The sequence below is a fragment of the Mauremys mutica genome, chromosome 11 (genome assembly GCF_020497125.1).
Source record: "Mauremys mutica isolate MM-2020 ecotype Southern chromosome 11, ASM2049712v1, whole genome shotgun sequence".
In the NCBI taxonomy this organism is placed as follows: Eukaryota; Metazoa; Chordata; order Testudines; family Geoemydidae; genus Mauremys; species Mauremys mutica.
This window is the reverse complement of record NC_059082.1, coordinates 28,814,312-28,841,404: the sequence shown is the minus strand read 5'-3', so window position 1 is coordinate 28,841,404 and position 27,093 is coordinate 28,814,312. Positions and strand designations below refer to the sequence as shown.

Here is a 27,093-nt window from a genome sequence, read left to right as displayed (position 1 = left end):
TGTCCAACTTCACTTGATGAACAGACCAGAACTCTACTTGGATTGTAATTTTTTTCTCCTTTATTGTATGGCCCATCTGAATATCCTGAATTCCCCAGTCTTGCTTTGCCTTGCAGACAGCTAATAGACCTGTCATTGCTCTTTTAGAAATTTCTTCATTTCTTCTGCAAGAAAGTTGAAGAAGCTGTTTGTCTGAAAATTATATATATACTGCATATTCCCCTTCATTTCTGTTTGGCATGTCATCTGTGCTGGCAAAGGTTTTCACTGAAGTGAGAGCAGAGGCTAAGGGTAACATTTTTCAAAAGCACCTAAGTCCTGTTAACTTCCTATGAGACTTAGGTTCCTAAGTCATGTATGGACTGTGAAAATATTACCCTGGGGCTGCAAGTGTATATCTCTTGTCCACACTAGGAGACCAGTTCCAGTTAAGAAAAACAAACCTATCCAATTGTTTAACCTGTAGATAAATCTCATCCCAAGAGCAAGTCTTCAGCTCTTTCCCCCTCAGACTTCAGTTGATAAAATAAACTGAACCTTTTTGGATGACACACTTTGTAAGTTTTTTTTTTCTCCTCAAAGCAGGAAAATGGCCCTTCTCTGCCATCTACCATTGAGAAAAGTAAATCAAAGATATATTTTGTACAACAGTTTGCAGATGTCTAAATTTGAATTGAATATGGTGCAGCTTTATAAGTAGGCGTCACAGAATTCATTTTTTTTGGTAATTTCGATAATATTGATGTTTTAGTTTTAAGCATTTTTTTGTTTTTTATCTATATACATTTTCACAGTTGCAAGAAATTATGGGGTTCGTGTGATGGGGTATACCAACCTAACACTGCGCCCAAAGGAGCTAAAGGGCAATACTGGGCCCAGGTAGTCCTGCCCCTCCAGCCCTACAGAGCATGCTCTGGCTGGAGGTACAGGTTAAAAAGAAGCTCAGAAATCCAGGCAATGAGAGGGAGAGCAAACAGTCTGGGGGAAAGGCAGGCCACACTGAAGGCTGAGCTTGAGATGGACCCGTGGTGCTGGTGAGCCCCACGGACGGTGTTTTCTATAACCTACCTCTCGCCCACACCTTTTTTGAGAACCGACAGGTCCTGAGAGGGTCTGCTCATTTGAACTCTGTTAAACTTCTGATTGTTTGAACTTTAGGGGACCATGACCCAAGCTGAAGGAGCAGATAAATAGGAAGTGGTCCAGGGTGGCAGACTTGGGTTCTCTGTGTGGAGGACTTGGCTGGTGCTGTTTTCCACAGGGCCCTGGGCTGGGATCCCATGGAGAGGATTGGCCCTGGTTCCCCTACTACATCCTGCTTGAGAACTAGGCCCATAGGTGGGCTGAGACCACGATGCCTCTGGGGTAGGACCAGGCATGTCTATCCTTCCCCACCCTTTTTTCTGCAACTAGTGACTGGAAACCAGGTACACAAAGCCCTAACCCACCCAGCCGCCCTGAACACCCTATTACCGGGTGGTCAGACAACAAAGGAGTTAGGCAGTAATTATTTAATGACAGTAGATGGTGAGATTCAAAAAGTTAAAGCTTTATAACTGTTAAAACACAAATTGTAAACATCATGTCAAAATATACAAAGTAAATATCCTTAAATCAAACTCTAATAAATTCTCAAGCAGCATTTTTCTTACTTTGCCTATATATACATTTTGATTATTATCTATGAAAATATTTTTTGTTGATTTGTGAACAAAATCAACGGTGAATTGACGTTTACTGAAAAAAATCTACTCCTTCTAAGCCTACTTACTGTGGAGGAGTTAACCAGAAAGAAATATATGGACTGTGCACCATGTATGTAATTTGCCCTTCCAACAAAATCTGTTAAGTACAATACATATATTTTAAAAAGCTTTGCCATGGCTCCCAGCTCTAAATGTAGACTTAACAGTTATATATTTCAAGTAAAACTTCTTTGCCTCTCTTTATTGATATCCTAAAGACTTCTGTGGCTTGAAATGAACACAGCTATTATTGCTTGAAAATTTTTCTAGAATAGGGAATTGGTTCTCCTATTTTATTCAGAATGGAATTCCCTCCTGGTGCTGTTACATTTTTTCATTGAGAGACCTTCCACCTGTGAAGTGTTTTAGCACTGGTAGGGCAATGCTATAGAAAGACCCCAAACAAAATCTCCCTCGCAACTCTGAGAAAAACAGACTTCTCAGGAATTTCCTAATAAATTATTAGAAGAAATAATCCTGTCCCTTAATTCACATAATTTAGGAAATTTAGAGGCTAGTATAAAAATAATGGGAGATGCACCTTTTTAATCAAATACCATTTTTACAAAGAACAGTTGTAGATCAGGAAAACTTTAAAAAAAAATTGGCTTCTCTATCTTCTGAGGAGGCATGTCTTTGTTCATTCCTGTATTACATGAAACCAAAATGCTATAACTTCCATTAGTGAGCAGCATGTTATCTCCAAGATACGGATGATACGAACTTATTGGGTATTAGAAGTGTACTGTTTTATATTTTATATGCATTCAGTCTCCCTATGAGTTTATAGTATCCCAGGCTATTCTTCAGATTTTTATGACTTAGTTAATGTTACCAGATTTGCCTGTTACTTTGGGGTATGCTCATTTATTCGGGTTACTCTTCGGGGGTTAGGGAGGGGAAGGTCTATAATTCTATCAATGTACTGCTTGTGTCACTTTTGTGTTTTCCATATGGAGCTCTACTTCTCCCTTCTGCAAGTCCCCTCCCAATGGAGCTATCCTGCAGGACCTAGGTTCCTTAGGGCTGGGTTCCTCCAGCCCCAGAACCGGATGAACACCCACACATACATTAACAGAGCAAGTCTGAGCGAATCGAGTCAAGCAGCACTTTCAAGCTGCCCCCCCTATGTGTCCCAGATTCCGCACGTCACTATCCCCACTCTCACATCACAATTGTACTGGTAGTAACCTACTTGATGAGCAAACCCCACAGTATTTTGGGTGCTGCAGGGATCTTTAGCTTAGGTAAAAGAACCATTGCTGCAGAGTAAATGGGGGAAGCTAAAAACACAAAAGATTAAAGTTCAGCAAGAGAGAGAGAAGCAACCAGCTTAACCATAAAAGTTATTTATTGAATAATAGTGATAACTACACAAGGAAGGCTAAAGCAACATAGCATACCTTATTTAGGGTTAATACCTAAATAGAAAGGAAAACAGAGAGAGAGAAAGAGGGGGATCTCACCCACTCCAGGAGGCTTAAACTGGTCGGAGTTCCCAGGTGATAGTGGTAGCTCAGGGTCTTGAGTGCTGGAGACAGGCAGAGTCCCCAGCACGATCAGTGAGGAGAAGATGGAGTCTCAGTGGAACTGATGCAGAGTTTGGGTCTATGCATCAGAACACATACTTGAACATAGGTTGGCATCATGAGTCAGACAGGCTAGATACTGCACCCTTGTTCCCCAAGAACACAGAGCTGACTAGTATCAGTAGTTGTATTTTATTTAGTTCTAATATATTAATGTATGTTCTTGAACATAAATGTATACCTATATAAGATATTTGTTACAGATATTTAAACAGAACTCTCTGTTTGGAATATTTTTATATAAGACATGCTATGGAAATATGGGTGGACAGCTGTACTCAACTAGCTAAGCTAGTTCACAGTCTCGGAGTTATAGTCGGTTTATCCTTGGCACTGGATATTCAGGTAGTGGCATTCACTAGAAGCACCTCTGTGAAGAAGAATAATAATAAACATACAACAAATAAAATAAAATAACCCTAAAGTGGGAACCGAACGTGCATCTCAGCGTGCTCTATTTATCATTCTACTCAGAGCTCATTTGTAATGTTCTCCAGCATGCCCTACCTCATGGCAATGGGTTCAGCTGCAATTAGTATTTGGAGTGCTACTATCAATGTTATGCCATATTAGCATTGGGGCAGCTGCTAGCATGGTAGACCTACAGATATAGTCACTTTCTTGTTTGTATGCAACCTTTAATATAAAACTTTGGGTGAAGGTAACAAAAGGACACAGTAATAAAATGCAAAAATAAGAATCAACAAGGAAATACAAAGAAATCACCAGGGCTGTTACAGAGTGAAAAGTACACCTGCATCCTCAAGGGTGAGAGTGATTGTCTGGACCTGCAGGGAGGGAAAGGACTGTTGCCCCTTTAAGGAAGGTGCTGTTAATCATTTATTCATGCTGTTAATAGAATACCATTTATTTAAATATTTTTGGATTATTTCTACATTTTCAAATATAGTGATCTCAGTCACAACACAGAATACGAAGTGTACAGTGCTTGTGGACGTAATTTAAAGTATATTGTACTCTATCTCATTTTCCATCAGATACTGTGGTAATGGTTTAGTAGTAGTGAAGTTTAATAAGTTTAATAAGTGTGATAAGTGTGTCATGAAGTTCTTGTTTATTTCATCTTAGAATGAGCAACTATCCAGTTGCTCTGCGTGCTTTCACATTACTTAAAACTACTGTACAAATACAACAGTTCATTTTAAGCTTTAACATATCAAGATTATTTCTTGAGATTGCCTAAATTCTCTGTTAGTGTCTTAAGTTTCTGAAAAATGAAAGTGAAAAGTTAAGTCTGATATTTCTTACAGGGCCTTTCTGTTTTAGAGGGGACCCTCCCCCCAACCCCCAAAAAAACTTTTCTCTGACAGTTTTGGAAGATATTTTCTCATAAACACTTCAGGGGGTTATGAAATAAATAAAATTACCGTATATACTCGTTCATTAGCCCATTCGTTTATAAGCTAACCCCCCAAGATGGTTAGGTAAAAATAGCAAAAACTGACCCTTTCATAAGCCGACCCTATATTTCAGGGGTTGGCAAACTTTGGCTCCTGGCCCGTTAGGGTAAGCTGCTAGTGGGCCTGGATGTTTTGTTTACCTGGGGCATTCACAGGCATGGAGCCCCTCAGCTCCCAGTGTCCGCAGTTTGCCATTCCCAGCCAATGGGAGCTGCAGGAAGTGGCCCCGCAGCTCCCATTGGCTGGGAACGGCAAACCGCGGACACTGGGAGCTGAGAGGCTCTGTGCCTGCAGACACTCCAAGAGGTCCATTGGTAGAAATGCATGAAGAGATCAAATTACACAGTAGCGGACTGACACCAGTGCTATAGTACTATAATTCATTGTATTTTTCTGATTGATTTGTAAGGCATAGCATTTTGTGAAATGCATGGGTCAAATGTCGTGCAGATCTGCAGCACTGCTCTTTTAGTATTCCTTTCAAGCCAATCTAGTCCACTAAACAAAGCCTTTGCAACTTTAAAAGGCTGCAGTATTGACATCAGTAAATGGGTCGGCAAACTTTGGCTCCCAGCCTGCCAGGGTAAGCCGCTGGTGGGACGTTTTGTTTACTTGGAGTGTCTGCAGGCATGGAGCCCATTGGCTCCCTATGGCTGCGTTTTGCAGTTCCCAGCCAACGGGAGCTGCAGGAAGGGACAAGCCACTTTCCGCAGCTCCCATTGGCTGGGAACGGCGAACCGCAGCCACAGGGAGCTGAGGGGCTCCATGCCTGCAGCCGCTCCAGGTGAACAAAACGACAATGTATTAGATATTCAATTCAATGATTCCATAGAGTTTAAAATCATCACATTTTGGTGTAGACCTGTTTATAAGCTGACCCCCGCTCTTTGATGCGTCACTTTTTTACCAAAAATGTTCAGCTTGTGAACGAGTATATACGGTAAGTTTTAAAAAGTATACTTCTCAAATGTTTGTGTTGGAGAACCTCTTTGCTTTTCACTTCATAGCTAACATTTCTTTGTTACTTGGAAAATATGTGTTCTAAAAATACTGTGCTATGAGAATATTTGGATTTCTGTAAACAAGGAACATTTAGCCTAATATGGCTCTACTGTGTTATTTAATTGTCCTGATGCGAGACAAACATTACCAAATGCCAGTATTTAGGGACAAATATGAGGTTTCTTGAGAATTAGTAAGTAGCAATGTTATATGAAAAATATAGTTAATATAGTCCAGTGAATGGTCTACAGAAAATACCCTTTGCTTTCTCTCTTTTTAATTCTAGTTAAATCACTGGAACAAAAGGGGGCAGGAACAGTTTAACTATTAAAATGAATCTTTTGGATTATGATTCAGACATAAATTGAATACGACAGACTCATTTTATTTGTATTTTACTTACCAAAAAAATTGTGTAAAATTAGTTGCCTACAAAAAATACTCTCAAATATTTCCAATTACAATGTTGGGATGTAATGAAATAATATGTTATGAATGTCCTCTGACTAAGAAGAGTACTTAACATATTTACAGAATGTTACATTTTTCAAAGCACTGTATGAATGTTAATCTGTAGAAAACACCAAATTTGGTGCTTTATTATCGTCTTTATTTTCATTATAGGAAGGTGTACTTTTCCTGATAGTAGTTGAAAGAAAAAAACTGGCTTTGTATAGTTTTTAGTTTTGTTTTAGTAATGAATTTATTTGTAGAAATATTTGTGAAAATATACCAGATAATCTAATATTGTGGTATTAGAATTACAGTCTGCAAAAGTGGTGGGAGAAGTGAAGAGAAAAACATAGGTCTACAGCAAATTTAATTTAACTGACAGCCTTTGATTAGTCCAGTCATAAATGTTCTATATTAGAACCAATATTTACTGGGGAGTAGATTCTCAGAGGCATTTTATGTTCCAGCTTTGTACTCTGCAAGATTTTTAGCAACACTTACCTCTTAAGTGCCTAATCCAACCCATTAAAGTCAATGGAAACACTCCCATTGCCTTTAATGGGAGTAAGATCAGTCACCTAAAGAAAACAAGAGCTATTCACCTCCAACTTTACAATATTTTTCTTATCCCAAAACTTTGATTGTTATATCTTATTGAACTTGTTCTGAGAAGTGATTAGCACAAGTAACTCTCACTGCGAATTGAGGAGACTTGTAACCTGTTAGGATCATGTCTTTAGACTGCTTGAAGGACAGGGGCCATTTCAGATTGTGGGGGAGGGGGTGTCCAACTTTAACTGAGATTCCAGAGGCTACATTTTAGGCATCTGAAAACTTGAGCATTTTTTTGCAGATAAGAAGTTAGAAATTAGCTGACAAGAGCACTGTATCTAATTCCCATATAAAAAAAATAGGGCTGTCAAGCGATTAAAAATTAATTGTGATTAATTGCATGATTAAAAAAATTAATCGTGATTAATTGTACTGTTAATAATAGAATACCATTTATTTAAATATTTTTGGATGATTTCTGTTTTCAAATATAGTGATTTCAGTTACAACACAGAATGCGAAGTGTACAGTACTCACTTAATTTTATTACATGTATTTTCACTGTAAAAAACAAAAGAAATAGTTTTCAGTTCACTTTCTACAAGTACTGTAGTGCAATCTCTTTATCATTAATGTTGAACTTACAAATGTAGAATTATGTACAAAAACACCCTGCATTCAAAAATAAAACAATGTAAAACATTAGAGGCTACAAGTCCAATCAGTCCTCCTTCTTGTTCAGCCAATCGCTCAGACAAACAAGTTTGTTTACATTTGCAGAATATAATAGATTCATAGACTTAAGGTCAGAAGGGACCATTGTGGTCATCTAGTCTGACCTCCTGCACAACACAGGCCACAGAATCTCACCCACCCACTCCTGTAACAAACCCCTAACCTATGTCTGAGTTATTGAAGTCCTTAAATCGTGGTTTAAAGACCTCAAGGTGCAGAGAATCCTCCAGCAAGTGACCTGTGCCCCATGCTGCAGAGCAGGGCCGGTGCAAGGATGTTTCGCGCCCTAGGCGAAACTTCCACCTTGCGCCCTCCCCCCCCCACACCCCCACCCTGAGGCACCCCCCACGGCAACTCCCCCCTCCGCCCTGAGGCACCCCCCCCTTGCGGCAGCTCCCCACCCTCCACCCTGAGGCACCCACCCCAGCTCACCCCTGCCCCTCCTCCTCCCTGAGCATGCCGTGGCTGTTTCACATCTCCTGCCTCCCAGGCTTGCCGCGCCTAAGCTGATTGGCGCCGCAAGCCTGGGAGGCGGGAGAAGTGAAGCAGCCACGGCGTGCTCGGGGAGGAGGAGAGGCAGGGGTGAGCTGGGGCGGGGAGTTCCCCTGCGTGCCGCCCCCCTTACTTGCTGCAGGCGGCCCTCCCTGCGCTTCCCTACCCCAGCTCCCTCTGCCTAAATCCCGGGGGCATCCAGGGCGGCCGAAGATCTGGCCGCCGCGGTCGCTGCCGAAGAAAATGGCGCCCCCCAAATCCTAGCACCCTAGGCAACCGCCTAGGTCGCCTAAATGGTTGCACTGGCTCTGCTGCAGAGGAAGGTGAAAAACCTTAGCCTCTTAGCCTTCCTTAGCCTCTGCTAATCTTCCCTGGAGGAAAATTCCTTCCTGACCCCAAATATGGCGATCAGATAAACCCTGAGCATGTGGGCAAGACTCACCAGCCAGCACCCAGGAAAGAATTCTCTGTAGCAACTCAGATCCCACCCCATCTAACATCCCATCACAGACCATTGGGCCTATTTACCTGCTAATAATCGAAGATCAATTAATTGCCAAAATTAGGCTATCCCATCATACGATCCCCTCCATAAACTTATCAAGCTTAGTCTTGAAGCCAGATATATCTTTTGCCCCCACAACTCCCCTTGGAAGGCTGTTCCAGAACTTCACTCCTCTAATGGTTAGAAACCTTCATCTAATTTCAAGTCTAAACTTCCTAGTGTCCAGTTTATATCCATTTGTTGCTGCCTGCTTCTTAATTACAATGTCACCTGAAAGTGAGAATAGGCGTTTGTATGGCACTGTTGTAGCCAGTGTCTCAAGATATTTACATTCCAGATGCACTAAAGATTCATATATCCCTTCATGCTTCAACCACTATTCCAGAGGCCTGCATCCATGCTGATGGCGAGTTCTTTCCGATAATGATCCAAAGCAGTGTAGACTGATGCATGTTCATTTTCATTGTCTGAGTCAGATGCCACCAGAAGAAGGTTGATTTTCTTCTTTGGTGGTTCGGGTTCTGTAGTTTCTGCATCAGAATGTTGCTCTTTTAAGACTTCTGAAAGCAAGCTCCACACCTCATCCCTCTCTGATTTTTGGAAGGCACTTAAGAGTCTTGGGTCCAGTGCTGTAGCTATCTTTAGAAATTTCACATTGGTGCCTTCTTTGCATTATGTCAAATTTGCAATGACAGTGTACTTAAAACAAACAACATGTGCTGGGTCATCATCTGAGACTGCTATAACATGAAATATATGGCAGAATGCAGGTAAAAAGAGCAGGAGACATACAGTTCTCCCCAAGGAGTTAAGTGACAAATTTAATTAATGCATGTTTTTTTAATGAGCGTCATCAGCATGGAAGCATGTCCTCTGGAACAATGGCCGAAGCATGAAGAGGCATATGAATCTTTAGTGCATTTAGCACGTAAATATCTTGCAATGCCAGCTACAGTGGTGCCATACGAACGCCTGTTCTCACTTTCAAGTGACCCTGTAATTAAGAAGTGGGCAGTATTATCGTCCGTAAATGTAAACTAACTTGTTTCTCTTAGCGATCAGCTGAACAAGAAGGACTGAGTGAACTTGTAGGCTCTAAAGTTTACATTGTTTGTTTGTTTTGTTTTTGAGTGCAGTTATGTAACAAAAAACCCTACATTTGAAAGTTTTTTCATGATAAAGAGATTGCATCACAGTACTTGCATGAGGTGAATTGAAAAATACCATTTCGTTTGTTTGTCATTTTTAATAAAAAATAATATAAAGTGGGCAATATACACTTTGTATTCTGTGTTGTAATTGAAATTGATATATTTGAAAATGTAGAAAACATCCAAAAATATTTAAATTTCAATTGGCATTCTATTGTTTAACAGTGCGATTAATCGCAGTTAACTCACACGATTAATTGACAGCCCTGAAAGAAAAAATATATACAAACACCAATTAAAGCTATGTTTTAAGATTATGTGTAAATTTAGATCAGAAAACCACATCTGAAAAGCAGAATTCTTTCAACCTCCAGCAGTGTGTGTACACATGTGGGACTGTTTCATCTAAAGAACTGGCACCATGAACTAATAAATTTCCCACTGAAGTGAAGAGTGCCATGAGGAAGTGGATTATGGGATTTGTAGGAACAGGTTGGGAGAAATCAGCAAAATGAACATGACTTGTCAAACTTCACATTTTAGATATGTGTATTCAGGGTTGTCGGATTTCTACTGTATTAATTGCCCAAAGACACTTAAAATCTAGGCCCCTCACTGTTCAGTCCTTTTCCTCTGGTACTTTCAAGTGTGGTGGTGTAGGGGGAGAGAGGTCCAGTCATGATGTCATTTTCCTCTTTTATATCTTCTTCCAACTTGCAGGAAAGCTCTTTTGCTGTGACCTGGGTCAAACAGTTCCCATTGTGTAGTGCTATCTCTGATAGGTTTCTGTTGTACACAGTTCCTGGGGTAATCCTTGTGCTTGTGTGCATTTCCTCAATAATAACATGGTTTGGCCTTTTTTATCGTTGTACCTGAAAGGCTGCTTGTGGGTGTTCTCAACCTCACAACATGTTTTAGTGGCACATACGTAACATAACTTCACATACAATGATAGCACATATGATCCAAAGAGGTATTAATGTCTGGCAGATCAAGACTTTTAGAATGAGGCATGCTTTGTGCAAAATGTACCTAATTATATGACAGTGATTAATATTTGGGTGCCAGGGTGTCACAGACATGTGAAGGTGAGGGGCAGATCATGATGAAATCTGTAGCAAGCATCTTCCGACCAAAGCACAGAGCTTGAGAGCTTCCTTCCCCCCACCACTCCTTGAGCATGTTTGTTTCAGGAATGAAAAAGTGCAGCAGAAGCTACCAGTCCTGCTATTGGCTCTGACAGATATACCTCTACATTCTTTTTGCTGAGCAAATAATAGGCCAGTGAGGTGAGGGGAGCGACTATTCCTGACCGGTGAGGGGAGAGGGGAGTGGAGTGAGCAACGTCTCTCCCAGCTTGTGGTATGAAACTCAGGGGGGCTGGAACCTTCCCCTGCCCCTCCCCCCATGGCGCCCCTGTTTGAGTAGCAGTTTTTTTAAGTATCTGAGTCTGTTAAATTGTCTAATTGTTTTTCTTGGCAATGGCTAATTGGATCCCTGACCTGTTTTATTCTTACTCACAATGTGTAGTACGGCACAGCCTGAAATAGTTGGGATAAATTCCTACTTAACCTTGAGAAGTTATTCTCTTTGTTTGGCGTCTGTGCCTGGACAGAGGCCTGAGGAAAACTGGAGCCTTTCTAGAAAAATCTTATTGTTTACTGTTACTGCATACAAGATGAAGTGTTTATCCCAGAAATGTGGTCTAGATTATAGGGATTGATTAACTATTTATTTTGTTTCATTTGTAAAATGTTAATAAATAATGTTCTAAACAATATTCAAATATGTTATGACTATATAGACAGTTGTTCTGTATATATCAGGGTGATAGCATTAGAATTACTCAATATGTGAAAATAGATATCCAAGAGGAAAGTTGTTTAATAATTATATAAACACAAAAACCCTAATCTCTTTTCCCCTTCAATTTGGCTTATTGTATCATAATGATAGAACTATACTATAACAAGAATCAGCACTCAAAGAAACTTCACACAATTGCTGCAGCTTGCTAAAATTAGAGGATGTGCTATATATTGTTGAAAATAAATTGCTGGAAAAAACGAGGCCAGACAATCAAAAGCCCAGAATAATAAAAGTAGATCTTCCTTTTACTGTTCTCATACTTAAAGACAAAAGACTTTATAGATCTGGGCTTTTGCCTCTTTTTTGCTTCATTATGGTGTAGGGGAAAAACCCTGAAATATTTTATAAAGGGTTTGGTTTATTTATATGTTTGGCATTGTTTTTTGTTTTGTTCTGTTTGTTTGGTTTTTCTGTTTATTTTTCAGCTTAGAAAAATCAGGAAGGTCAAGTCTAATCTTCCTTGGGTTTTCTTGGGGATCCACTGGGAGTTCTCACAACATGTTTTGTGAGCTGTAACACCGTAATTGAAGGTGGATGCTTCCTCGCTGCGTAGAGCAAAGAGACTTGCCCCACCCAGGTTTCGTACCTTTATGCACATTCCGGGGGGAGGACGGTGGGAGTCACTCATGGAAAGCTGACCACCGAACACCTTTTTTACAGCAGTTTCTGACCTCCACCTTCCCCCCCTCCCCCGCAAAGCAGAGCTGCCCTTCCTTGGGTAAGCCCCACTTTAGTTGTGGTGCAGTCATTCTCACAACATGTTTTGTGAGCTGTAACACCTTAATTGAAGGTGTGGGTGTGCTGAATGTTTTACAGAGGTATGCTTTATTTAAAATGCAAGTCATTGAAATAAGTGTGTGTTAATAAAAATAATAAATAATATTTCAATATATGTAAAAATATTTTTAAACCTTAGTAAGAGAAATATTTGTGTTTTTAATAAAACCACAGCAGAGTTTCAAACAGTCCAACTAAACACTGATGCTCCTTTCAGTTATTTAAGTTCTTTAAGTAAATATAACTTAACCACTGCTTCAATTTTCCATTATCTGAATTTTGAATGTAAAAACCAAACAGAATTTTTTTTAAAAACCAAGAAAAACTTTCAGGCTCTCTTTATATATTCTAAAGAAGCAACAAAGGTAACGTTCATTTTTTCACTCCCTTTTCAGATCACCTTTAAACTACAAAACTACTATAAATTCTTGATAGAACTTGGTATAAAAATTAATTGTGTAAACACTAAGTGTCGGAGGGAGTATATTTTACTTATTAAAACATTTCAATGAATAACTAACACTTTTTATTTAGAACACAGAAAGCTTTACATTTCTATACCAAAAATGTTACAGCACACAGCATTCAGGTTCACATCATGAATAGAAGTGTTAGCTTTGGAAATTGTCAGATAAAGGTACAAATAGGAGTGTTACCAAGCCATGTTTAGTAGTGCCTGCATGTCACCCTTTGGTGAATAGACCACTGAAGATATATTTGCCTTTCAAACATCAGAATTTAGAAGCTTGTCAATTAAATTTTCCATAGGTTACTCCTGCTTTAGTAAAGTTGATTTTATTTCTTCATCTAGGAAGAAGAAAGGCGCATGGCCTCTGTTGCAGCAAGAAAAGAAGAAGAGAAGAAGCGTGAAAGCCACAAACAGACCTTGTTAAAGGTATTTTCTGTTCTAACACTAATTGAGATTAGATAAAATTTCATAAAATTCTTAGTTGTATTGACCATAATAATAAGGTAGATTCTGATATCTTGGTACTGTAGTTTAATTATACCTACTTTTATTATTAACCTCAAGAAAAATGACACCTATGATAATAAGTCGAAACTGACATGATATTAATTCTTCTTCTTGGATGCAGAGCTTGCCAAAGCCAGTTTGTGGCAGCCTCATGAGCAAAGTGCAGAGCTCTCAGACCACCGTCAGATCTGGTCAGAAGGCAGTTATCAGTGATGTGTGATATTGTCGGTCTTTGGCCACAGCCTCTCAGACCCTGCAGGTGTGAACGCTGGCTCACGTTGACCCTGGCCTATTTGAAATCTGTTCAGAAGGGCCCATGAGCAGCATGGCAAATCAGAGCTGGGTACATGCATGGTCTGGGTCAGTTTTTGATGTCACGTGCTGACTATTCCTCATGCCACAATGAGGTCACAGAGAAATCTGGGCAAGGCAAGAGGGCCCAAAGCAGATGCCTTAATGAAAAGTGTGCTCTTGGGTGGTTGAACAGGTCTGTGTATGTGGTAGGCTAAGTTTTGCCCTAATTTTCTCAACCATTCTAGCTGTAATATCCGCAAGACAGATTGTGGAGAAGTGCTGGTCAAGTGAGCATAGAAATTTGTAGTGGTACTGGTGGGTACCCTGGATTACTTGGATTACGAGCACCAGTGGAATAGTCAGCACGTGACACCCCATCTCCCGTACTGGGGGTGGGGAATGGAGATGGAGATGGGGAGGAGAAAGCAGGGATTGAGGAAGATAGGGATATGTGATTGGGGAGGAATGGAATTGAGGAGGGAGAAACGGGTGCACACAAGATATGTCTAAACAGCAAAGAAAAACCCGTGGCTGGCCCGTGCTAGCTGACTCAGGCTTGCAGGGCTTGGGCTAAGGGTCTGTTTCACTGCTGTGTAGATTTCTGGACTTGAGCATTAGCCCAAGCCCTGGGACCCTCCCATCCTGCAGGGTCTGAGTCCTGAAGTCTACAAAGTAATGAAACAGCCTTGCAGCCCAAGAACCTTGAGCCCGAGACCCATGAGCCCAAGTCAGCTGGCATAGACCAGCTGCGGGCTTTTCTTTGCTGTGTAGACAAACCCACAGAGGCCCTGCCATGGGAAGAAGGAGGGAATGGGGGGATGCACTGAGCCACTGCCTTGTGGGGAAGAATGAGGAACAGTGGTCTGGGGAGAAGGGCTCTGTCTGACCTTGAACTTGATTTGATAGTCTAAGGGAAGGCAGAGTAGGGAGCAGAGGACAGGTTTGATATGTTCACAATAGCCTGTGTTGCTGAGGAGATGTACTAGTGTTCTATAGCAGTTGGAATTTTCTAAGTGCTACCAGATATGTTACATCGCTGTAGTCCAGCTGAGAGTTAATGAGGGCATGAATACCTGAGGCTAGGTCACTGTTTGGCTGGAGTCTCTTAGCCAATTGGAGACTGTAGAAAGCACTGCTGTATGAGAGCTCATTATTAGTGAGGAATTCAGGAGCACTCCTAAGCTACAGACTGAATTAACCAGTTGTGGGGTGTGTACCTTTAATCAGAGGAGACTGTTCCACCAATATCGCCTCTGTCTCATTCGGGTTCAGCTTCAACCAGAGAAGCTGGCCATCTTTGGGTAGTGGTATAGTCATAAGTGGGGAATGATAGATGGAGCGATGTGTCATCTGCATATTGCTGATGCTTGAGTCCATGTTGTCTGACCAGTTCATGTAGATGTTGGATAGGATTGGTAAAAGAGTTGATCCCTGTTGGACTCTACACATGAGAGGTCTAGTAGTGGAAGTGCAATTTCTTATTACAGCTTGTTGAGTGTGACTCCCCAGGAAAGACTGAAACCATTTTAACACATTACCCTGGGCCCTTCTACTTTTATCAGATGAGACAGCAGTATCTTATGGTTGGCCATGTTGAGTACTGAAAAGATTCTACTAGAGTTTGGGATAGTATTGTCCTAAAGCATCTTGCAAAGGGGTGACTCAACCATGACTTAGGGTACTGGCTAGGTAAGTTGTGGTTTGTCAAGGTAAGATTTCGTATCACGGGTCTGGAGAATGTGAGTTCAGTGTCCACCATTTAGGAGTTTAGAAGAAAAGGAGTAGTTGGAGGTGAGGTGGGGTGAGAAATATAGCATGTGTGTAAAATTGGACCTTGTTCAAACCAAGGGCACACATGCAGAATTTTAACGGTAGGTATTGTAAACTGGAAGCCGTAGGTTTAAAAAATAGGAAAAAGTAAATAGATAAAGAGGTGGAGTTAATTGTTATATGGTAATCCAACAGTGTGTCTAGTATACTTCTGTTTTTCCTGTATCTTACCTATTAAAAGAGATTTTTCTGAGTTTGGATTTGTTCAGTTCAAAAACAGGTTCCAGAAAATACCCCTCCCCCCCCACACATTCTGAAAATTAATACTTGCATAGTTTATTTTATTTTTACTATAGATGACTGATATGTTTTAAATTTATCTGGTTTTGAAGTTTTGGTGTCAGTTTGTACTGGCATAGAGAAGGGAAGAGTCACACAGACACATACATCTGGTGGTTTGCTGATGTTAATGTGTTGGCCCACTTACTGAACAACAGACATTTTTGAAAGTGTGATTTATTTTTATTTCCATTTCTTAAGCTTTGAGGTATGCTTCCTTACCGTAGGAGATGCTGTTGTTTCTCTCAATGCCCTAGATCTTTCAAACCATTTTGCCAATGAAAATTCCCATTGGAGGAAAGGGGCATGTATTGTTAATGTGTAATGCCATACTCGCTCAAGCTTGAACAGGAAATTGAAGTTTTCATTCTTTTTAGTGAAGGTTTCTTTCTTGTCTTCCAGGGGATAAAGAAGCATAACAGCCAACTGCTGTTCTCTTTTATTTGCATCAGAAAGATGATTCCTATCTCTCTCCTATGTAAATTTCCATTCCATCCTTGTGTGTTTAGATTTTGTTTTCTCTGTTTCAGACTCTTGTTTTATTTGAATGGAACTTTCTTTCCCACAGATCTAACAGTGGGATTAAGTGGCTGTGAAATAATGTGCGAAGTGTAAAAATTCAGCCAATGAATGGAAATTTTGTGGAGTTGTATTCAGCAATAAAATAGCTTTCTCAAGAAGCTTTCTCAAGAAACTATAAAATTTTACCTTGCTTCCTTTTAAATGAAATGTCATGGCATAGGGCCCATTTAATAAGGTGACTCTTGCTGTTTTACAAAAGTGGCTGCCATCAAACTTACCATGCTAATAACAACTGTTGAATTTTCATAAATGTTCCCATATTCATTTCACAAGTTCTAACTCACCCTTTTTTTTTTCCTGTTCGTGCCTGTCTGTCTGCATGGTGGGTTTTTCTTCCTCTCCACCACTTGAAGGTGGAATCCAGTACTTTCTAGAAAAACCTGTCCCAGAATTCTCTGCCTCCAGAGGCTTGCACAGGGTAAGAGCTCCCGTTTGACAGGGTCTTATCTGAGTATTTTCTGGCATAAAAATGATGAGTTGCCACCAAAACTTTAAATTTAATTGGCTTTCAAATGAATAAGGTGTTGGGTGTGATATTTTACTTTACATGCACTACAAGAGATCAGCAGCTCTACAGCTGAGGGCTCACAAGAAGGCCAACGAGCACAGAAGATGAAATAGAAAAGCAACAGGGACTCTCAAGATGGAAAGAATGCCACAGTGATGTGTCAGACTATGTCTTCTTCTAATTCAGTACTCCTGAATGTTCTCCCTGATTCCAAAAATGCTGGAGTCACAGAAGGGTCACCCTTAACCTAGGCCTCCTTCCTTCCACATTTCTGACCCATTTTACTCTGCTGACATGAAGTTCACCATGATGTACTCCTCAGCAGTACTGGAAGGGAGAAGTCACCCTTTTCTGCTTACTGTGGAACCTCAAAGGGAGCAAACTTCACTGGGGCACATGTGGCAACAAGCTTTTTTCTATTTCTCCACAGCCTTTCCCAGGTTCCTCTGTGCAAGCATGCATATTTTGGTATGTGAAAGCAGCTGTCATCGTACACATAGCTATGATTTATTCCCAGATTTTTCCCCATGATCAGCCTAAATCAAGAGTTTTCAATGGGCATTTCCTTTCCTTCCTTACTCATATTCTCAGAGAAGCAATGGTCCAGAAACTCCAACAGCCCCTCGCCCTTTTAAAAAAAACATTACAGAGGCATCTTCAAAGGAAATTATATCATATTTGAAACCAAAAAATATTTATATTGGATGTAAACATGACACTAAGAAAGCAGCATTTTGTAGCAGAGGTACCCCTTTGTCATAACCCAGTTAGAAAGATTTCAGCATTTTTTTTTCTTTAAACAAAGGACATAGTAAGAAAAAAACCCTATAAAAATAGTTTGTAGTTTGTAATTTGTGAAGAAATAATATCTCCTTTTACAAATGTGTGTTATTTTAAAAGACACAAGTCATAACTTTTGAAATGCTTAATAGGCAAAGATAAAAATAAGATCATGTCAATATGCAAAACACATTTACAATAAAATTAAAATGTAAAAATAAAATTTATCCAGCTCGGCATTTTTAATTGATTTAAAAAAACAAAGATAAAAATAAGAACTTAATATATTAAATGTTCATTTACAGAGCAGTTTTACAATAAAAACAAAAGTTTAAAAAGAGAAGCTATTCAAAGATGGCCCTTTTCACTTTTGTTATCTGAAGAAATTTATCTCCTCCTTTTTGCTAAAACTACTATTGTCATTGAAAGAATAATTTAAGACTTTTTCTAAATATTTAAAGCACAGAGGAAAATGTCACTATAGATAGCCCATATTTACATATGTGTTTTCCTAAAAAAATTAGTTTAAAAAGACAAAAGCCTGTCCGAGACAAATGCAGGTTCGAGTAAGTATTTAATTGAGAGAGGAAAATCAAAACGTGACAGATTGAAATTTCAAACCACGTGGCTGTTTATTAACAAGGGATAAGTTACAGCTTGGGCCGGGGGGAGGTAATTTATCAACTAGAAATACTATCAAGATAAACCACACACACCTTGAAAACAGTCTATTTGCATCTTACAACAAGAACTAAACGACCTATGATTAACCGCTTACTAAAATCCAAAATAGACACGCAAACTGAGTAAACTGTGCACGCATTAACCAAATGTTGTGAAATACACCAACTAACCACAACAGTAATCAATACAGCAATTTGATTCTCCTATACTGTATACGCAACTTTGCACCAAATAAGGGAGAAAGAAAAAGAGAAGAAAAAAAAAGAAGAGGCTAAGCAAACAAAGTGTTTACAGAAATTAAAATGCACATACCACACTCCAGGCGCAGCTGACCGGCAGTACAGACACAGAGTGCATGACGAATTGAGGGGAAGTAATCCTAACACGACACGACACAAGCCGGCAAAATCCGGAGGAGACCCTGGCTGAAAGGGTGATCAGGCCTTCCAGCTAACACACAGGCACTCCTGCCATTTTTGGCGCGAGATACAGTTTTATTTGAAGACTCTTACTCGTGCCAGCGTCTAATTGGTCCCTAGCTCCTTCGCCCTCCAGGTTCCAAGCTGGAGCCCTCTACGTCAACAGGAGCTGCACCCAGCACACTACTCTTCTGCACACAACACGCTGGTATTGTAGCACACGGCACCAACTTGACCCACAATTGACCAGATAGAAGGTTCGGGAATAGGCACACGGCACTATAATGTTGCACACCGCACTATGGTGTTGCACACAGTACCAATGTGACCTTTTGACCGACAATTGGCCATACAGACGCCATGTTTGAGCATGAGTTTAGGGTTGCGACAAAGCCATGTGTCAATGTGAAGGATTAACTGTGGCAAAGAGAGAGATGAGCATGTGACATATTTTAAGCAGCATGTTTCCCAATAGCCCTCCTGCTTTTTTTGAAAACTTAACTTTTGCACAGAGACTTTTTAATCACAAGATTAAAATTAAAAAAGCCTTAAAATGTTTAAACTGGCTCTAAATGTGTAAATAAAACAACACACAAGCAGTCCTAATACTCCCTATAGAAAATAAAATAAAATGAATTCCAAATGGCTGCCATGCCAAAAGCATACACATCCACAAATGAAACTAGAGGGCAGGACATAAATCAAAAAGAAGGCGTGGAAACCTGTCAGTATATAGAATGAGTAAAGGTATAGAGCCCGTTACTACTTAGTTTTCCAAATAGAATAAAATATCGCCATATGCAATGCTGGTTGCCATCATAATTGCATTTTTGTACTATCCTGATGAAATTATTCTTTTCAGTATTTATTATCCAGGCTTCCACTAGGGATTGTATTATTGTCTTTGGAGGACATTCTGGTACTTTGCAGGAATAGGCAGGCCACATTGTGTTTGACTCACTTTTTATTTTTTGTTTTCTGTGTACGTTGTTATTGTATATACACATTTAATTTAAAATTGGATCTGATGAATGTGTATCTCTTTTTTATTTCCAATTTTAAATGAGAAATAAATTCCCCACTGTAATGGATGCTGAGGTGGTTTATACCTCAGTGACATCAACCCCTGATAGTCTTTCCACCACCAAGGACTTGTGTGGCAGAGTTTATGCTGGCAGAAACCCAATGTCATTTTTGGTTAATTATAACACATTTTATGTAGTGTATTCTTATGTAGCTCCAGTCTTATGGATCAATATACTATATGATAATGTTCATGGTGTGGTTACAAAATAAAATATCTGTCATATTTCTCAATATTCTTTTCACTTTAATGGAAATCTTCAAGTGAAACTCATTTGTTTCCTTTTCTGAATAGCAGTTCTTCTTCAAGTGATTGTTCACATCCATTACACATTAGGTGCCGCATGCACAGACATCAGAAACTTTTTCCCTTAGCGGCTCCCATTGGGGCGGTAGGGGAGCTCTGCCAGAGTGGCACTTCATGCTGGTGCATATATACTCCTGCTGACCCAACCCCCCTTCAGTTCCTTCTTACCATCCGGGGTGGCGTTGGAACAGCTCTCTATCTCTCGCTTGCAAGTGTCCCTTAGCATAGTGATTAGCAGTTATCAGCAGTTAGTAGTTATCAGTAGTTAGCACTTCTTAATAATAGATAAACTGTCTTTGTTTAGGTGTTGGAAGTTGTCTCCAGCACCAGCCCTGGGCTGCGGGGCATGCCACAGGCCCAAGGCTTTAAGGCTTGCGCCACAAGCCTATGCCGATTAGTGACCCCCACAACTCTTGTCTCCGTTTCCTGGGGGAATCGCATCAAACAGAACGCTGCAAGATCTGTAAGGCTTTAATCCAAGTACTATGAAAGAAAGAGACTTTTTCCTCAAGCATCTACTCATGGAGGCTGTGCTGCAACCTTCGTCCTCAGGCCATCCAGCCTCAGCGCCAGCGTCCTCAGTGCGGAGTGCCCCGGTGTCAGTTTGAAATCTGGCACCAGTGGGGCACCGCAAGCATGCCACACCGAGGCAACAAGAAAAACCCTGGCACCATTCAGCCTCACCGGCATGGTCAAAGGGCCAGCCTACAAGCCGAGGGTGCTCCCCGCAGAAGAAGCCGGCACCGCCCAAGCAAACAAGCGCTCAGAAGGGAAGCGCTGCCCCAGGACATGCTCTGGCTCTGGTGGCTCCGGCGCTGAAGAGCCCGTTAAGCCCCGGGCTAAGCGCCTTGAGCACGGAGGACGGGCTGGAGGAGCTCCTAGAACAGCCCTCCACACTAGACACGTTTGAAGCGGCAAAGGGCCTCATTCAGTTGTCGGCGGCAAGTCCCCTCCCTGCCAAAGAGAAGCCTCCGTCTCCTAGAGTGCCGTCAAGAGGCAAGCTAGCAATGGTGCGCTGATTGAGGTCACCACCCCGGCTCTGCTTCCAGCGTCGGTCCCAGTTGAGCTTGGCCTCTGCAGATTCCCAGTTGCCCCTGACCCAGCGGGATTCGAGAGCACCGGATCCCAACCAGCATATGACACCGGCCCCACCAGGGCACCGCTCCCCGGCGCCATCACCGGGCTGGCTCCGAGGCGACACAAGATCGAAGTCCCCTGGCCTGAGCAGAAGCCAACGATCCCGGTCCCGGGAGTATCGGTACCGGTACCGGTCAACAAGGAGCTGTTCTCCAGCCCTTCAGTGGCACCGTTCTACGGCACCACCTTGGCCTTCCAGGTTGGCATCCTTGGAATCCGAGGTGGACTCAGGCCTCTCCAGCTATGCCCGCAGGCCACCGGCGAGCAGGGAGCCCCAAGCCCCATGGCATCCCCAATGGGGCCTGCCAGGGCAGTGGTCCTTTTGGACACTATGGGCCTATCACCAACAGCAAGGGCCCTCCTCCAGAGCCTTGAGATTCAGCTATTAAGTGTATTGGTCTCGGTTCCCGCACAAGTACCACTCTGTGCCCAAGGAGGCCACGGTATCCAGGCCACCAGCCGCTTCTCCGGAACACAGGAGAGCAGAAGTGGCACTGAGCCCGGCGCTGTCCCGGAAGCAGTCTGTCAGGCAGGACCCAGAGAAGCCCTCAGCATGCGAGGAAGGACAAGAAGGGCTGGAAGACGAGATGCAGAAGGCCCTCACCTCTTCGTCATCCCCAGATGAAGCCGTGGCAGGCACCACAGTGTCGGGGCCTCCTCCGATTGACCACAGAGCGCACCAGGAGCTGCTCCACAGGGTAGCCCAGAACTTGGGCCTACAGGCAGAGGAAGCAGTAGAGCAGGAGGATCCTGTGGTGGAAATCTTAAGGCCCGAGGGCCCCTCCAGAATTGCGCTCCCACTCATAAAAACAATCCAGTCCAACTACAAGACGGTCTGGCAAACCCCGGCCTCTAGCACGCCAACAGCAAAAGGCGTAGAGCGGAAGTACTTTGCCCCTTCCAAGGGATACAACTTCCTCTTTTGTCACCCAGCCCCCTGTTCGCTGATCGTCTCAGCGGTCAATGAATGAGAACGACTTGGTCAGCAAGCCCCAGATTCTAAGGCCAAGGAGGCTAAACGTCTAGACCTATTCCACACAGCATGTCGTAGACTCAGTGCTGAGGTTCCTCACAACCACGGCCAGATGCTGCCTGCAGCTCCTAGGACACATGGCAGCATGCACCCACGTAGTCAAACATGCTCGACTACAGCTCAGGACTTTGCAATTTTGGCTAACCCGGTCATATCGCCTGGGCAGAGATCCCTTAGACCTTGTAGTGACAATCCCTGCCTAGGTGTTGGACTCCCTGCACTGGTGGCTCAACCAGCAGGTAGTCTGCGATGGGATCTCCTTCGCCGCACCGCAACCCACTCTGATGCGGGTAACAGATGCATCAGACCTTGGCTGGGGAGCGCACTTGGGGGACCTTTGGACACAAGGCTTGTGGTCCAAGGATGAAATGTTGCTCCACATCAGTGTAAAGGAGCTCAGGGCGGTTCACCTAGTCTGCCAAACCTTTCACGCTGCTTTAAAAGGTCACAATGTGACAGCTCTGACAGACAACACTACCGCCATGTTCTACATAAACAAGCAGGGCGGAGCCCGATCCTCTCCCCTCTGCCAAGAGGCCCTTCTCCTATGGGAGTTTTGTATAGCCCACTCAGTACACCTCGTAGCGTCATACCTCCTGGGGAAGTGCAACGAGCTGGCGGACCACCTCAGCAGGTCGTAATGTATGCACGAATGGTCGATGAGACCGGATGTCTTGTAATTGATCTTCCAGAAGTGGGGATTTCCCCAAATGGACTTCTTTGCCACCAGGGACAACAGTCAATGCCTGCAGTTTTGCTCTTTCCAAAACCACACTCCGCGCTCGGTCGCAGATGCCTTCGCGATCCCTTGGAGCAGGAGCCTGAAGTATGCCTTTCCACCACTCCCGCTCATCCACAGAGTTCTCCTCAAAGTTCGCAGAGACAAGGCGGTAATGATTCTCATTGCCCCAGGTTGGCCCCGCCAAGATTGGTTTACGACTTTGCTGGAGCTGTTAGTAGCCGACCCGATTGCCCTGCCCCTGCACCAAGATCGGGTGGACCGCAGGTGCCTGCTCCACCTGAACCTGCGATCTCTGCATCTCATAGCGTGGAAACTCTGGCTGAACGCGGCGGAGAGCCAGTGCTTTCTTCAGCTGCAACAAATTCTCCTCAGCAGTAGGAAACCTTCCACTAGAGCATCATACCTCGCTAAGTGGAAGAGGTTCTCCTGCTGGTGTGAACCAAAACATATACAGCCACTTCAGGCCTCCGTTCCAGTTATCCTGGAATACCTGCTGCACCTTAAACATCAAGGTCTCGCCCCCTCCTCAATTAGAGTACATCTGGCTGCCATTTCAGCATTCCACCCAGGGGAGTTGGGGCATTCTGTGTTTTCAAACCCCATGGTAGCCTGGTTTCTCAAGGGGCTGGAGAGGGTGTTTCCCTACTCACACCCTCCGGTACTTCCCTGGAATCTTAACCTGGTCCTGACCAAGCTCATGGGACCCCCTTTCGAGCCCCTAGCCTCTTGCTCTTTCACTCGCCTCTCCTGGAAGGTCGCGTTTTTGGTGGCCATTACGTCCACAAGGAGAGTGCCCAAGTTGAGGGCCCTCACCTCAGAGCCCCCTTATACAGTTTTTTATAAGGACAAAATGCAACTTAGGCCACACCTTAAATTCCTCCCTAAAGTAGTCTCTCAATTTCACATGGGACAGGACATTTGTTTGCCAGTGTTCTTTCCCAAACCACACACGGACCCGAGTCACCGTAGCCTACATACTCTGGATATCCATAGGGCCCTGGCATTCTATCTGGAGCGAACTAGACCTTTCTGCAAGTCGACACAGTTGTTCGTTGCCATTGCAGAGAGAATGAAAGGACTCCCTGTCTCGGCGCAGCGGATATCGTCATGGATTGTGGATTGCATCTGCACGTGCTATGAGCTCGCCAAGGTGCCAGCCCCGGCAATCATGGCTCACTCGACTAGGGCTAAAGCATCCTCAGCAGCTTTCCTGGCACAGGGTCCACTCCAGGAGATCTGTAAAGCAGCCACCTGGTCATCGGTGCACACATTCACAGCCCACTACGCAGTCCATCAACAGGCCAGAGAGGACGTAGCGGTCAGCAGGGCTGTGCTTCAGTCAATTGTTCCATGACTCCTACTCTCCTCCTATGGTAAGCTTGTGAGTCACCTAATGTGTAATGGACGTGAACAATGGAAGAACTATTGTTCTTCGAGATGTGTTGTTCACGTCCATTACATTTCCCACCCTCCTTCCCCTCTGTCAGAGTCTCCGACAAGAAGGAACTGAAGGGGGGTCGGGTTGGCAGGGGTATATATGCACCAGCATGAAGCGCCACTCTGGTGGGACTCACCTGCCGCCCCAACGAGAGCCACTGAGGGAAAAAGTTTCCGACATCCGTGCACGCGGTGCGCGCACCAAATGTGTAATGGACGTGAACAACACATCTCGAAGAACAACAGCTACAAAAAGATAGGTAATCATTTTTTATTCAGTAAACTCCTGGGCTTGTCTCTAAGTTTGCTATATAAAATATTAGTGATTAGCTAAAGCATGGACAAAACAATTAGCTATAGAGAACAGCATTGGTTTCTTTTCACGAGATGTAATATATACAGAAGGCTGTCAAAACAATGGTTTAGTCTGATAAACTTGAACTAAATTAGATGTTCATACTAATAAGGGCTTTGTCTCTCATTTGTAGTTCACTTTTCCAGTGAAAAAATAATTCCTACCTTTCAAATCTCTTTGGAAATTAAAGAGATGTAATTCTGTTGGTTTTAATCTGAAACCCTTTGGAAGAGTAGTGTAAACCTTTGAATGCCTTGGAATTTATGTTTTACTCATATGATTTTATATTATTTCTCGGTCTTTCTGTCATATGTAGTGGTTGCATTTAAAAAGTTTGTACTGATTTCAAAGATCTTGTTGGCTTAACTGGCATTCCCCAGTGCATGTATAGTATATATGTCTCAAACTAGCAAAGACTTGAAAACCAGTAGAAACATTTTAAATTCTACCTTTCTGAATAATCTGTTGTAGTTCACATAGACGTTAAATCTGATTGTGAAGACTTTTCCTGTTAGGCATCTTGAAACTCATATTCTCATAAGGCTTTAAAATGTAGTCGACTAACCCCTGCTTTAGAAAGGGGGAAAAATGAACCTTTCACAGGTGAGTACAATAACTACAATCTGAGGGTGGTGATGTGCTTTTCAAAGTTTTGGCTTTAATCCCTTTATTGTGTAACAACGAATGGGTAAGTTAAAAACAATTCCATACAAAAAACTCCTTAAAGAAAATGTTTAGGCTACATAGATAAGCACCCAGGTCAGGAAATGCAAAGTATTGTTTGTTTATATACTGCTTTTGGGAGATGCCAAAGATAAGCGCCACCCAGCCAGAGCCAGCACCCCTCACCCCCAACCCAGAGCCCACGTCCTGCACCCAAACTCCCTCCCAGAGCCCTCACCCTGTCCTACACCCCAACCCCCTGACTCAGCCAAGAGCCTGCACCCAGACTCCATCCCAGAGCCTGCACCCATCCCACACGCAAACTCCCTCCCGGAGCCTGTACCTCATACCCCCTCCTGCACCCCAACCCCCTGCCCCAGCCTGATGAAAGTGAGTGAGGGTGGGGGAGAGTGAGCGATGGAGGGAAGGGGGATGGAGTGAGCAGGGGCGGGGCCTCAGGGAAGAGGCAGGACAAGGGTGTTTGGGTTTGTGTGATTAGATAGTTGGCAACCCTACTATGGCAGCATGACTTAGATTGAAATATTATCAACTAATGTTTGACATTCCTAGCTTTCGTCAATATGTCATAACCTTGATTTTCTATAAAAAGAGATGGTGTTTTGAACTTAGATCTTTGTAGTTTTTCCCTTTTATATAGCAAAGATTGATATCTATTCAAGTTTCATTAAGAAGCACTGTAACAGTGGGATGGCTAAGCCAGGCCAGTTAAATCTGGTTCAGCAAAATCAACTGAACTAAAACAAGCAATTAATTTACCTTTTGAAAACATTTATATGGTTTAAAGTTTCAATCTGAGAACAGTTCAGAAGCTGGTCCATGAGCTAGTAAAATCAACAGTAACCTTACACCGGGGTGGGCAAACTTTTTGGCCCGAAGGCAACATCTGGGGGAGAAATTGTATGCAGTGCCATGAACGTAGGGCAGGGGTTGGGTTGCGGGCGGGAGAGCAGGGTGTGGGAGGGGGTCCAGTGTGCAGGAAGGGGGCTGGGGTGCAGGAGGGAGCTCAGGGCAGGCGCTTGGGGTGCAGTGGGGGCTCAGGGCAGGGGGTTAGGGGGCTCAGGGCAGGGGGTTGGCGTGCGGGATGCAGGAGGGGTGCAGGGTGCAAGCTCCAGACCAGCGCTGCTTACCTCGAGCAGCTCCGGGGTGGCAGCGGCGTGCAGTGGGGATAAGGCAGGCTCCCTGGCCCCACGCCATTCCCAGAAGTGGCCAGCATGTCCGGCAGTGGCTCCTGGGAGTGGGGTGGGGCAGGCGGCTCTGTTGCACGCTGCCTTTGCCTGTAGGTACCACCCCCAAAGCTCCCATTCGCCATGATTCCTCATTCCCAGTCAATGGGAGCTGTGGGAGGCGGTGCCTGCAGGCGAGGGTAGCACACGGAGCTCTCTGTTCCCCCACCCCCCAGAGGCCACAGAGATGTGGTGCCAGCCGCTTCCGGGAATGGCACGGGACCAGGGCATGCAGGAAGCTTGTCTTAGCCTTGCTGCGCCATGGAGCTGGCAATCCCGCCTGCTGGATTGAAAGCCCTGATGGGCTGGATCCAGCCTGCGGGCCGTAGTTTGCCCACCCCTGCCTTACGCTTAAATCTCACAGTCAATGAGTTCCACACAGCGAGCTGGGTGTATTAAAAGGCCGATACATGGACAGTTGTCTTGAGTTGCGTGAACATACAACATAA

At 43.2% G+C, this 27,093-nt stretch overlaps 1 protein-coding gene across 1 annotated transcript in view; it reads left to right on the top strand.

The window, feature by feature from the left end:
• The window catches only part of LRRC49 (leucine rich repeat containing 49), a 122,483-nt gene that overhangs the window by 65,024 nt on the left and 30,366 nt on the right, over nucleotides 1–27,093 (top strand). The window contains 1 exon segment of the mRNA XM_044980221.1: nucleotides 13,103–13,186. Coding sequence (XP_044836156.1) covers nucleotides 13,103–13,186 — 84 coding nt within the window.